At 36.6% G+C, this 14,836-nt stretch overlaps 2 protein-coding genes across 2 annotated transcripts in view; one reads left to right on the top strand and one right to left on the bottom strand.

Annotated features, from left to right (window-relative positions):
- LOC140138675 (potassium channel subfamily T member 2-like) overlaps positions 1-14,836 on the bottom strand; it is a 477,469-nt gene that overhangs the window by 416,493 nt on the left and 46,140 nt on the right. The window lies entirely within an intron of this gene.
- On the top strand, positions 710-5,097 carry LOC140138674 (E3 ubiquitin-protein ligase TRIM45-like). Its single transcript, XM_072160413.1, has 3 exons — positions 710-813; positions 1,339-1,621; positions 2,489-5,097. The coding sequence occupies exons 2-3, from the start codon at positions 1,364-1,366 to the stop codon at positions 4,052-4,054; spliced, it is 1,824 nt and encodes a 607-aa protein (XP_072016514.1). The 5' UTR covers positions 710-813; positions 1,339-1,363; the 3' UTR covers positions 4,055-5,097.

Raw genomic sequence — 14,836 nt, 5'->3', positions numbered from 1 at the left:
TGTTTTCAAACAACTTGTGAGCTTTGAGACAAACCATTATTTTTTTGGGCCTAATTGAAATGTTTACATATGGACTGATTTGTACTGTAGCAAGCAAATTATGATTCTTAATTTGCATGATCATATTTTCACAAACTCCACTGATTTCAAAAATATTAACATATATTTGTGCATTTTTGTTGACTGCATGCAATTAAACTAAAGCCAAGAATTCTCCATACAGGAAAAATTCCATAAAAATCATGAATTGGAGGTAAAGCGAAAACGATTTCTGAGAAAAAATAAAAAAAATTAGTAAAAATGACATAGAAAAAGAAAAAAATACAATTGAAAAGAAATAAATAAAATACTAAATGAAATGGGTCTTCAAAATTCATCAAAATAAAGTAAAATCCGTCATAGATTTACCGTACAACGCCTGTCCTACCTCCCATTGCAGCCATGATACCCAATTCTTGTGAAATTTTATTATGTCAGAAATGTGATAAAATTACAAAGCGGAGAAAAGCGGAATTTAGCATTTGTAAAGCAGAAAATTCTTGGCTTTAAATTAAACTTTCTTTGAAGCAAACTTGACAATATACAAATGGGAACATGTAAAAAAAAAAAAAATGAAGCATGAAAATATGTGTTGTACAATCAGTATTGCAGCGCCACTGGGGTCATAACCTTTTGGAAAATCCAGGAAGTTATTTATAGAATAGGGCAGTGTATTACAGCGCTACACGAAACGGGACAATTGTATTGCATGATTGAAGCAATTACTGCAGTTTCTTTATACCGATTAAACAAGCAACTTGTTGATCATAAGAGGTAAGTAGATCTAATGTATATTAAACAATTTAGATGTGAAAACATTGAAACCTGTATGACTAAAGAATTGATAAACGTTTTCCTTGATTTTACCATAGACCCATGGGTATAGACCCTCAGTACATGTGTTATATATAGGCTTTATGCCAGCAAACACAACACACTGGACTCAAACATTTTAGGCCTACTAATGTTTACTAATGTAGTTTCACGACTTTTTTGTTGTCTGCATGGTCATTAATGACAAAATCATGATATGGTCAAAACATTAAAACAGTTGATTGAGAACAGGCCCGTAACCAGGGGGGTTAACCCCCTTTCAAATCCCAAAATGCCTAAAGTTCCATTTTTGAGAGTAGTGAGCAAAAATTGGGGTTTTTTATGCCTTTTGGTCAAAAAGGTACAAATTTTGGGGAAAAAAAGGTCCACTTTTTCAAAATCAGCCCCCAAAATAAATCCTGATTACAGGCCTGATTGTGAAGTCATAATTATATCCCTAATATGTATGCTTTCTTACATATTCAGCAAAGATGATAGCCCAGTAGATTAGATGGCCGAAGCAGCTGTTCTTCAGAAGATCAAGAAGGACATTCTACCCTGCTACATCTGCTCGGCAGAGTTGAAAGATCCAATAGGCCTACCATGCCTGCATGGATTCTGTTTTGAATGTCTGGAGACATGGCATCAAGACAGCCAAGACAAGACTCAAGTGATCTGCCCTGCTTGTAAGAAGTCAGCACCTGTACCTAAAGAAGGAATCAGAGGATTTCCAGGACATCGCAATCTACAAGAAACCATGGACAAGAAGGTAAGCAACTTTAAAGAAGAAAGGTCATAATTGGAAAACACTTTTCATATAGCAGCATGTAGACTAATATTGGAAAGAAAGAAGCCATAACAAATCTGTGCTGAAGGCGATTGGTTATGAGAATTGGATGCTAAAAACACCTAAGCCAAAGAAAAAGAAAGATCTTAAAGACACTACAGGCCAAATGAGAAAGATCAATATCCCCCTTCCATATGTCAAGGGTCTATCGGAAAAGCTAACCAACATATTCCGTGACCACGGGGTCAACGCATATCCATAAGCCGGTCAATACAATAAGGGCGTTCCTAGTACATCCTATGGAAAGAACCCCGGACTCAAATAAATGTGGTGTTGTATTATATACAATCAGTTGCCCGGTATGCACTATCACTTATGTTGGTGAGACATCAAGAGCACACGATCGCCAAGATGTATGTTCAAGGAAAAATACTAGAGCCTCTGCCTTGCTGACAGCCAGTGAACATACATCCAAATACAAACATAACATGCATCAGTTTGGACAATGTAGATGTGATCGGCAGGGAGGATAACTTTTGGAACCGGCAAATCAGAGAAGCCTTAGAGATCAAGACCCAAAGACCCACATGCACTCAACAGGGATGCTGGATGACCTGCCCACCATCTATGACAATCTGCTGTCACTTGACCGCCCACCAGGTGGTCAGGTGACCGGAGGAGTGTAATCCCTACCCTGAATGAAGACGCTGTGATGGCATCGCAATCTACATCTTTGCTCGACTCAGACTCTGAAAATGTAACTTATAAAAGTTTTCAATATGCTTATGTATGACCTAAAAAACTATTTGTATTTCTTAGCACATTTCCATTATTCCACTCTCCTTTCAGCCTGCAGAAGCTAGGAAAGAAACATCATGTCAAGTCTGTGGAAAGACAGCAGAGGCTCACTGCATAGACTGTAAGAAACCACTTTGTCAACAGTGCATTACCAACCACAATGAGTTTATCAAAGATCACCACATTGTCACCATCAAAGAGCTTCAGTCAGGTCAAATCACCACTGAAGGTAGAGTCTGTGAGGTACATGGTGAGCAGGTAAGGTACTACTGTGAGACGGAAGACAAACAAGTCTGCGTGGACTGTGTCAGTTTGAACACTTGCCAAACTGGACATAAGAGAGTGACCATAAAAGAAGCAGCCAAGAAGCAAGCGGATTTGATCGATGGGTTGATGAAGAAGTGTGCTGACATCATGAAGAAGTTTCAAGATGCTATCAAGAACACTAATGTAGTATTAGGTACTCTTAATGATTCCAAGAAACAGACAAAAACTGAAGTTGAAAATTGTAGACAACAGTACATAGACCAGGTAAACCAAGTATTCGATAAGGTAGTACTCAACATTGACAAGATACATGAAGATAGGGTTAAGGATATAGAAAACAAAAAGAAAGTACTAAAGTCAGAAATAGATAAATTGGAAGAAGCTGAAAAGCAGGCATCAGATCTCACTGCTTCTAATTCAGACCTCCTGATCACCTACAAGTATTCCTCAGTGTCCACAAAACTGAATGAGATGTTCTTGGCAGAACCAGTAGAAGCAAATGAGTCCCTAGGCTATCTGGCATTTGAGAGTCTTCCCATGGCTGTCCCACCTACTGGGTATTTGTTGCAAAGAGAGAGATGGAGACTCATTGATCAGTTCCCTTTAAGCGGTATGAAGAAACCCTCTGGAATTGCCCTGAATCAAGATGGAGATATTGCTGTTACAAGTTTTGAAAAAGGTGTAAAGGTATTTTCAAGAGATGGCCAAGTCAAATGTTCCTTCATGGATGATTGCACTAAAATATTGAGTGTGGCAGTTTCTAATGACAACAGGTACGTTGTAGATAGTGGAGCAAACTCTAAAGGGATACAGTTCTACCCCAGTGAGGGCAACCATTTATCATCTGCAACTGTCACTGACACATTCAATCGGAAGTCATGTATACAATCAATTGCTATTGATGCCAAAGATCGAATCATAGTAGGGTTAACCAATAACACAATATCTATCCATTATGCGGATGGGTCTCTCATCTCCAAATTTGTAACAAAAAGCACACCAACATGTCTTGCAGCTACATCTGAAGGTACACTAGTTTGTTCTTTCTATGGCAAAGGAAGTCTAGAATTAATGGATTATTCTGGTTCTAATGTCAAGGTTGTACAGCCTCCCCCAGAAGTCAAGAAATGGAACACTTTTTATGTGTGTTGTAGACAAGGGGAGATCTTTGTAGTCAATCCAGCAGGTGACCCAGCAGGTATATTCAGGTATACAAGTAAAGGACATTACCTAGGATGTATTACCACTGAGGTCAAGAATCCTAGAGGAATTGCTTTGTCACAAGATGGCATGGAGTTGTTTGTTGTAGAAAGAGATGATTGCAAAGTCAATATCTTCCACAGAGAATGATCTTATAATTAGAATAGCGTTTCGGTAAATCAAATCGGCACAAACAGAGCAGAGATTGATCTTATAATTAGATCTTATTTCCCTTGCATTTCCTTCCATGCATTTAGTCGATATGATTTTCAAAACTCAAACTGGGAATACAGACCTAAAATGGAGATCCCCCCTCAATCATTGTATCATATCAGAATTGATATATTTGAAGCAGCTAAGGTTGAACAATATATCGTAATGGTATGGTATTTGAAGCAGCTAAGGTTGAACAATATATCGTATATCCAATTCAATATATCGTATATCCAATATATGTATAAACAATATATCGTATAAACAATATATCAATATATCGTATAATTCAATATATCGTATAAACAATATATCGTATATCCAATTCAAGATTGGTCAAACTATAGCAGATTCAACCCATTGTGGGATGTCTTTCAAACAAATCCTGGCTACTGGGCTATCATGTGTATCACGCTAAAGACAAGGTACAAATGATTGACCAGCAGCCTGGATTTGTTGAAAAATCGTCCCACGATGGGTTGAATCTGCTAAAGTATGTTACTCTTCACATGATATCAAAAAACTATACGAAAAACAGCCAGTATTTGTACAAATTGTTTCTTATATATATTTAGCACAATTTAAATGAACTTGCTTACCTGTTCAGTGTAGCACAATGACGACCATTGACGAGAAACAACATGAAAAACAAAAGAAAGAAGGGAAGAAATATTAGTTTCAATAAAAAAAATATTAGCTTCATAGGAGTACAAAATCAACTATACTTGCAGTTTGTATATGAAAGAACTGTTTATGGAACATGCTGTCACACCTTAGATATTCTGGGGTGGGGTACTCAAGTTTGGTTTGGTAGGGATGTGCTTGTTGAAAATTTGAAAGTTGACCTATCCATGTACCAATTTTAAAAGAAATACAAATCACCATACAAAAAGTCAAAATGCTTGGCCAAGGTGAATGCAAATTGGCAAAGTTTTTACAATTTTATCCAAAAGTATATTTAGGCTATTTTTTTGGAAAAACTTGGGAAATTTTTGAAAATAAATGACACATCCATATACCAAAATTGGCCTAGAAAAAAGGGTCATTGATATACCAAATGGTCAAAAATGCCTTTAAGGCACATCACCATATAGTCATTAATTTGTGCTGAATACCCCCACTCCTGGCATTTCCCTACCCATATTATTGTTTTTACAATAAAATCTATGTCAAGTTTAATTATAAGTAACCAAATTATAGCTTCACTCTCCACACGTGGGTGTTTACTGCAGACGACAAGTTTCAAATTTTGTTAAAAAAATTGAAATATGACAATATTTGGAATCAGCACAAAAAGTTCATTTAAGGGAGTACTACACCCCTGGCAAATTTTGTGCCTATTTTTGTATTTTTCTCAAAAATTATAGCGCATTGGTGACAAGTAATATATGTATATTATAGGGGCAAGGACTACAACTACTGCACTGGAAATTTTATTTCAGCACAGACAACAGTTGTGGAGTTACAGTCAAAAATGAGGGAAAACCAATATTTGATCAATAAATCAATAACTATTTGCCTTGAGTTGCTGAATTTTCAGTGCAGTACATGTAGTTATAGTCCTTGCCCCTATAATATACATATCTTACTTGTCACCAATGCACTATAATTTTGAGAAAATGCAAAAATAGGCACAAAATTGGCCAGGTGTAGTACCCCTTAAATGAATACAAACAAGTATTTTATTAGTTCAATGATCTAGATATTTTGAGAAAATATCTCAAAAACATGGACTTTTTATGGCTAGCAAAATCGAAATCACTCACATTATAACACTACACCTAGACTATAAACATGACAAAATGATCATATCTTTATGTGTGTACAATGAATAATAATCAAATCAACATTCAAGGCACAATGCTAACTTAATCATGAGGGTGGGAAGTGATTGTATAATAGGGTGTGTTGATGTAAACAAAGGCAAAAATAAAAATGGGTGGGGTTCAATCTTTCTACATTATTACAAATGAAATTAACAGGGCAAGGCACACTCTACCACTGTTGCAAGCATGTCATATAAGGAGAGAAACATTGTGTTCCTCCAAAGAGCATTTTCAACCATGTAAAATTGCACTGCACTGAACACTCTATCTGTGACCATATTTTTTTAATTCTTTTAAAAACACATTTTCTTAATTAATTATTATCAAAACTCCATTACCCTAACACTCCCAGGTACTACAAAATACTACATGATATGTGCACTGCGCATGCATACGCCCCGGCCAGGCCAGTGAAATGACCTGTGGCTACTGGTCACCCGCACACGAGGGGTCTTGGATTAGAATCCCAACCAGAACAAACAAATTTGTCTGTTTTCTCTCTTTATTCCTTCCTTCTTTCCAAAAGCCCTGCGGATGTTAGGGTTAAGGTGGGCCGGATTGGAGCATGATCTAGCAGTGTTTGCCTCAAATATTGTGACAAATAAAGCTGACATACAAGAAGAATGGTATGGGTTCTATTAAAGAGATCCGGTTTAAGGAGTGTCATTTCTGTGTGATTTACTTAGGAGTGTGGAAAATGACCAAAACTCATTTTATATAATAGTGGCCTTAAAGCCATAATGAATTGCTTCACAGCGACGCCCTCAATGTTACTCGGATTTTTACTTTTTGCATAATTATAATGCCCAGTGGTATATTAAAATACCACGTAAATGACTAAGCCTGAAGTGCTTTAATAACAGTAAAATTTAACTTTTTGTATTAAAACCGGGTCAACCCGCTTTTATTCAGAGTTCAACGATCGAGTACTTGCTAACATGTACCGTGGATGTCAGCTTGTATGTACACACGTCGAGCGCGATGCTCCGTGCAGTTACATGTAATACGATTGGCGAGCGTAGTACACGCATTGTAGGCGTTGGAATGAATAACAATTTTCTTCGTTATACCTCATTTGTTTGGCTCAAAATTAAAAGGGGATAATGTGATCAGTGAAGAAAAGAATCTATTCTTTATGCAAATCACACATTATTGCTGTAACTCAAGAATCACAAAACTTACAGAAATATAAATGTAATCAGTGCCTTCCTTGACTAATTGTCTATAAGATCAATATATTAATATTAAGACATACGCTGCATTTATTTTAACTGGACAAATACGGTTCCTGCTATCTCACTCAGCTGACGAATTAGGCTATTCCAGTTAAAATCCATACACCCCTAATATGGAAGACATGACCTTGATCTCCAACACAGGGAGTGTGGATTTCAAATGGTGTCACCCATTTAGGAATCCTCATTTGAAATCCACACTCCCTGTGTGGAAGATTAAGGTCATGTCTTCCACAGGGGTGGATGGATTTCAACTGAAATAGCCCAAATGACCACTCAAAGGAGTTTGGAATTTCTTTTTCTATCTGAAGAATTAATCAACTTTTTTTTTCTCTTATTGAACTTCAATTTAAGTTATCTTTTCCAGAAGTACTAATAACGAGCAAATAATTAAGTTGTTATCAATAATTGGTATTGTGGCCAAGCAAACTACATTCTTCCTTTGGTCAATAGATGTAAGAATAGATTCTAATCAAATGTCTGCAATCAGATATGAGACCGTGGCAAAAAACATGTATGCATTAACAGGCAAACAATGTTTGCTTGTCATTCTGGAAATAGTCATGCTGCAGTATTTTTTTTTTTGGGGGGGGCTTTGGGGCGCCAGCCCCTCGGGTAAAAAAGTAGGGTCAACCTTTTAGGGCTGTTAAGGAAGGGGCGGCAAAATTGTTTCTTCTTCAGCCCCCCGGGGTTGGGGCGGCCACGGTACGCCACTGATAGTGGTGGCACCAGAAACCTTTGGTTGAGGGTGGGTGGGTGATTATGGAGGGCAAAGTGAATATTATGGGGGGGGGGGGGCAAAAACAAGTGAAAATTTGGAGTTTTTACTCGCAGGTATCTAGGGGGAAAGAGTTCCGACTGGGAGCTACCACTGCTCTGGAGACCTTTAGTCCAAAGGGTCATTTTAGTCCAAAGAGGGTTAAAGTTAGGCTTACAGCATTTTATGCATGATAGGATTAGGTTTAGAGATAAGATTAGGGTAAACGTTAGAGTTTAGGGTTAGGGTTTGGGTTATGGGGTTAGTTGTGTTTAGGGTTAGGTTAGGATGAAGTTTAGGATTAGGGAAAGTGTTAGGGTTTAGGGGGGAAAGGGGGCAATATTTGCCCCAAAATTCCTTTCCCCCAGTGTCCTTCTTACTTTTAAGGCAAAAAAACCCAAATAACACAAATTTCCACTTTTTGCGGCAATTTTGTGCTAAATTGATTTTGCTCCCCCCCCAAAAAAAATCACTTTGCCTCCCATGCCCCCCTCTGAAAAAATTCCTGGTGCCTGACCACTGCAAGTGTTACTTCTGATGTACTGCCAAATGGCATACATTGCATATGGTTGGAATGAGATTTCAAACTTTCTTTGATGGAATATTTTCAATCTTTTTTTTCAATTTTTAAAGTATTTGTCCCTAAAGTTTTGACTGACTATTTAATCAGAAAAGATTTGCTTTTAGCTTCAATCGCAAAAAAGGTTAAGAATCACTCCATTTAAATGATTAAAAAAAGATTGAAAATTCAGTTCAACTGAATGTTGAGTTGAAAATTATTTGTCTCAAAACTGCAATCGGCAAACAATTTCAAAATCAATCTTTTTGATTGAATATTCAATCAGATAATTAAAGAGAGTAGGCCTAGATCATTTGGCAAAATTTGGCACATCACGAGTTAAAGATAAAATACACGACACCTTTGATGACAATAAAGATAAAATCTCAATTTGTATAACATGAATTAATCATGACATGAATTCAATTCTATCCCACACTTAGATTTGTTTGAATTAACAAAAATAATCTACTCAACAAGCTACAATATATTCTTGTCAAAGTCAGTGACATATGTTGCCATGGCAATTCCTAAAGAGGATACATTTATTGCTTTATTACGACATTGACCATTAATGCTATTTATAAATTAAGTAAGTAATCATATTCTGAGGTTATGCTGAGCTCTTATGAAGTCATTCTGATTGGGAATTTCTAGCAGTATGAAATGGCAGATGCACTGTAGCCAAATTAAAAAACTTGGCAGATGGCACAAGTTATAGATTATATAGTCCGTTTGCCTTCCTTGAGGCGGTAATTTTGATATTGTTTTTTATATCTCTGATCGTAATGATGATAAGTATATAAAAGTATACATTTTTAGAAAAGAAATTATGCAAAGAATCCAACTAGCATATCGGAGTCTTGTAAACCTGAGTAGTTTTTGAAAACATCATAAAACATCACAAAATTTGGTTTTACTTTGCTGCCCCCACAAATGCATACATAAACTCTTTTTTTACATTTAAATCAACCAAAATGCTCAAATAATTTTAGTAATAACTGGCAGGAAGACTTTCTGTCCAATTTAAAAGGCATTTCGTGATCCACAGCCTCATCCCCCCACTTTTCTCAAAAAAAAAAAAGTTGAGATATTTATACCACTGGAAACCTCTGGCTACATATTAGAGAAGTAATTCATTGGTAGAGCACCAGCGCAGTCACCTTCGGAGCCTTATTTCACCCTTATACAGATGCGCACTCCATTATAATGCCTCTTTGAAGGTGTCTTGGGAAGTATTTCTTGAACTGCATATCTCCATGTCTTGGGTAGGCATCAATCAATTCTCTGAGGTCTCTGGACTTAGGACCAGACTCTGGTAAACCAGTTTTAAGGGACCCCAACCGTCCTGCTTCCCTCAGAGCATATTCCAGTGCTGACATGAACTCCATCAGCCGAAATGATCCCGAGCACCTGCGTACACACCAGCTCAAGTGCGGCGAGCTCAAAAGGACATCCTCAGATGAAGTGTCCACGAATCAGGAATCTCTGAGGTCTCTGGACTTGGGACCAGATTCTGTTGGGTTATGTACCAAAAATTTCTTGCAGATTAATTTGTTTAGCAAAAATATCGTCAAATTTTGAATATTGTTCAGAACAAACTTACAACTTAACAGCGGCCTATGGAGCAGTGTAATACACATAATCATGCATAACTCCAAACGCAAAATCGGAATCAACTGGAATTTTGGGAGTAAGCTTTTTTTGTGGATATCTATGTTATAAAAAGAGGATGCTATCACGAAATCCTCCTTTAAGCAGAAATAACAATATAAAAGTGAAAGAAACCCCACTGGCTATTTTGGCCACCTTTGATGTGGAGTTTAATGGAACTTAATGTTGTAATACGACATTAATCTATTGTCGTACAAACACAACAAATTTGGCTGCAGGTTTAGATTTAGGGTGTACGTTAGGACATGTACAAATTACACTTTGGCAACAAAAAAAAAGGCTTGAAAAAATAGCCAATTATATTTCAAAAAGATCGTTCATTATGGCTTCAAACCATACCCAGCATTGGCCAAGCGATGTGAGTATTAATGTAAGATCATTATGATGATAATACATTAATATTCAGACATAACAGCTTGTTGTTATTAATCTATGAGTGTTGTTATTGAAATGCAATAGCTACAAAGATGATTCAATTTCATCCCATCAGCAAATGCAAAATATTTTCAAAAACATTTGCAAAAGGTTAGAAAAGGTTGCCAGAATATGTTTAAATGTTGGATTATGTACATATGAATGGTGTATATAAATTGCACAAAATGTTTTAATATCATTTCAAGGCATTTTTAAAAACTTGCTGCCAAATATTCTGACAAATGGACTTAATTTGGTGTCATTTAGCAATCAGGGTTCAGTTCAACATTGATTTAATTTGGTTCTTTGTACATATACGAATTTTGTATTCAATAATGAACAAATACATTTGGGCCACCAAAGCGGCATTATAAATCATTACATGAATAAATTACAAACAACATGAAATTGAACAGGAAGAATTAATTGATTTTACATACATACATACATACATACATAAAGGTATTTATATAGCGCCTTTAAAATTTATCAAGGCACTGAACAAGGAGAGAAAGGATGGGGAAAAAAGAAACACAGTGGAACAAGAAAGAAGCTAACTGAAAAGGTGAGTTTTCAGTTTCTTCCTGAAAACTGGAATTGATGGAGACTCCCTGATGGCTTTAGGGAGTTTGTTCCATTCCCTCGGGCCAGAGACAGAGAAGGTATTTAAACCAGATCCTCTATGTGCCCTAGGCTGACTAAGCAGGGTCTTATCGGAAGAAGATCTCAATTCTCTTCCGGGAGCATAGGCTGAAAGAAGCTCACAAAGATAATTGGGGCACGCCCTGAGAGCACTTGAAAACATAAAGCAGAAGTTTAAAAAGAATTCGGTCCTGCATTGGAAGCCAATGCAATTGAAAGAGAAGGTCGGAGGTACCAGTTGAGCGAGGGACAGAGAAAATCAAACGCGCTGACAGCACGATTTTGCAGCTTCTGCAGTCTATTTCTTTCACCTTGAGTGATACCATAGAGGATTGCATTGCCATAATCAAGTCGGGACAGTATGAGAGAGCGAACAGCATGGTGACAGGTATCCTGGTCAATGAATTTACGGATGCGGTAAAGATTACGAAGATGGAAATTGACAGACTTTGTGAGGGTGGTAATGTGGTCACGCATAGACATGGTGGGATCAAATATGATTCCCAGATTCCGGATGGAATTGGAGGGCTCGATGATGACTGAGCTGCTCAAATGAAGCGTAACATTGGAAATGGAGTTAATGGCACGAGGGGATGCAGCACCAAAGAATTCAGTTTTTTGATCATTCAACTTGAGTTTATTGATTGTCATCCACTTCTTGATATCTGAGATACATGCAGACAATCTGGATAAAGTTTGTAAGTTTTTCTATACCATTACATTAATTTGTATTTGATTAAAGTTCAAACTTTTGATCTATTCCAAACACAAGTCAAACAACAAATGATTCCTGCCTAAGAATTGTTTGTTTTGAAATACTAGCCCATTATTAGCACACAGAACATTAATACATTTACTGAACTTTTCTCTTTAAACCATTGATAGCAACAGTCAAGCATTAATATTCAGCCATCATGTTGTTAACAGTAAGCCATGCGTGTTGTCGGTGAGACGCAATAGCCACTTTGCTGATTCAATTTCATAGTTCTTGATAGTATCGGTTAATATGCAAAATTATTATGAAACATGATCTTCATCTGTGGCATTGTATTTTTTAAAGACAGTTCTTGTTTTCATATCTACTGAAGATATAGCTCACAATTTGCTATCTACTGAAGACAGCTAAAATATCTACAACATTACTATCAACAGAACAAACTGTGGACAAAAATGAACAACTAGTGCTGCAGTCAAACATTTACAGAACCGGGCCCTTTAAAACCATGCACAGCAACAGTCAAGCAATGCATGTACTAAAAAAGATCGCATGAACTTAATACATTAATATTCAGTCATCATGTTCTTAACAGTAATCCATGTGTGTTGTCGGTGAGACACAAAAGCCACTTTGCCGATTCAATTTCATAGTTCTTGATAGTATCGGTTAATATGCAAAATTATTATGAAACATGATCGTCATCTGTGGTATTGTGCTTTTTAAAGACAGTTCTTGTTTTCATATCTACTGAAGATATAGCTTGCATTGCTATCTACTGAAGACAGCTGAAATATATACAGCATTTACTATCAACAGAACATACGGTAAACACAAAATGAACAATTAGTGCTGCAGTCAAACATAAACTGAACCGGACCCTTTAAAACCATGCACAGCAACAGTCAAGTGATGCATGCACTAAAAAAGATCGCATGAACTTATTACATTAATATTCAGCCATCATGTTGTTAAACAGTAATCCATGTGTGCTGTCGGTGAGACTCAATGGCCAGTTTGCCGATTCAATTTCATACTTCTTGATAGTATCGGTTAATATGCAAAATTATTATGAAACATGATCTTCGCCTGTGGTGTTGTATTTTTTAAAGACAGTTCTTGTTTTCATATCTACTGAAGATACAACTTGCATTGCTATCTACTGAAGACAGCTGACACATTTATATCCTTACTAACAACAGAACAAACTGTGAAAAATAATTAACAATTAGTGCTGCAGTCAAACATTTACAAAACCGGGACCTTTAAACCATGCACAGCAACAGTCAAGCAATGCATGTACTAAAAAGATCGCATGAACGTATTACATTAATATTCAGTCATCATGTTCTTAACAGTAATCCATGCGTGTTGTCGGTGAGACTCAATGGCCACTTTGCTGATTCAATTTCATGCCATCTTCATAGTTCTTGATAGTATCGGTTAATATGCAAAATTATTATGAAACATGATCTTCATCTGTAGTGTTGTATTTTTTAAAGACAGTTCTTGTTTTGAAGAATTTAGCTTGCATTGCTATCTTCTGAAGGCAGCTTACATATTTAACATTTACTATCAACAGAACAAACAGTGAACAAAAATTTCATGCCTTCTTCATAGTTCTTGATAGTATCGAAGGTTATGCACAATTATTATGAAACATGATCTTTTTCTGTGGCGTTGTATTTTTTTACAGACAGTTCTTGTTTTCATAGCTACTAAAGATATACCGGTAGCTCGCTTAGACTGAATATAGCTAAAAGATTTATTATTACAACATTTAACTACATGTATCAACAGAACAAACAGTGAACATAAAATGAACAATTAGTGCTGCAGTCAAACATTTACAGAACCGGGACCTTTAAACCATGCACAGCAACAGTCAAGCGATGCATGCACTAAAAAGATCGCATGAACTTATTACATTAATATTCAGCCATCATGTTGTTAAACAGTAATCCATGCATGTTGTCGGTGAGACTCAATGGCCAGTTTGCCGATTCAATTTCATAGTTCTTGATAGTATCGGTTAATATGCAAAATTATTATGAAACATGATCTTCATCTGTGGCGTTGTATTTTTTAAAGACAGTTCTTGTTTTCATATCTACTGAAGATATAGCTCACATTGCTATCTACTGAAGACAGCTGAAACATTTACATCCTTACTATAAACAGAACAAACTGTGAAAAATAATTAAGAATAAGTGCTGCAGTCAAACATTTACTGAACTGGGCCCTTTATGCATGTACTAAAAAGATCGCATGAACCTAATACATTAATATTCAGTCATCATGTTCTTAACAGTAATCCATGCGTATTGTCGGTGAGAGCAATAGCCACTTTGCTGATTCAATTTCATGGTTGGTTCATATTGTTCTTGACAGCATTGGTTAGGAATTATTTATAAATGGGAGCCAGGTTTGGTGTAAAGAACCCTTTGCTCGATTCAACATTGATTTTATTTGATTCTTTGCAGTGGTGACACCAGAATTTTTTCTGCAGGCGGGGTGAATCAGCGGGGTGGGGTGGCAAAATCAGCAATTGTGTGCAAAATTGTGACATTTTCGTAATATTGGGTTTTTACTGGAAGGGGCCTCTGGTTCTTTGCAGTGGTGACACCAGAATTTTTTTAGGGCAAAGTAAATTTTATTGGGGGGAAAATCAACAAATTTTGCACAAAATTCTTGTAAAAAGTGGACAATTTTGTAATTTGGGGTTTTTACTGAGAGGGGGCATGGGGAGGAGGCAAAGAGTTCTGATGAAGGACTTCCGGCCATGTGCCACCACTGGTTTTTTTATGTGCTTCCTTACTGCCATTAAATTCTTGTTTATGTTTGTTTGTTTATGTATTTATTTGTTTGTTACCATTGGTCTGATTGAATCAGAATGC

This window comes from Amphiura filiformis, chromosome 18 (genome assembly GCF_039555335.1).
Source record: "Amphiura filiformis chromosome 18, Afil_fr2py, whole genome shotgun sequence".
NCBI classification, from domain to species: domain Eukaryota; kingdom Metazoa; phylum Echinodermata; class Ophiuroidea; order Amphilepidida; family Amphiuridae; genus Amphiura; species Amphiura filiformis.
The sequence above is the reverse complement of the archived record's forward strand: the minus strand, read 5'-3'. Positions and strand labels throughout refer to the sequence as shown.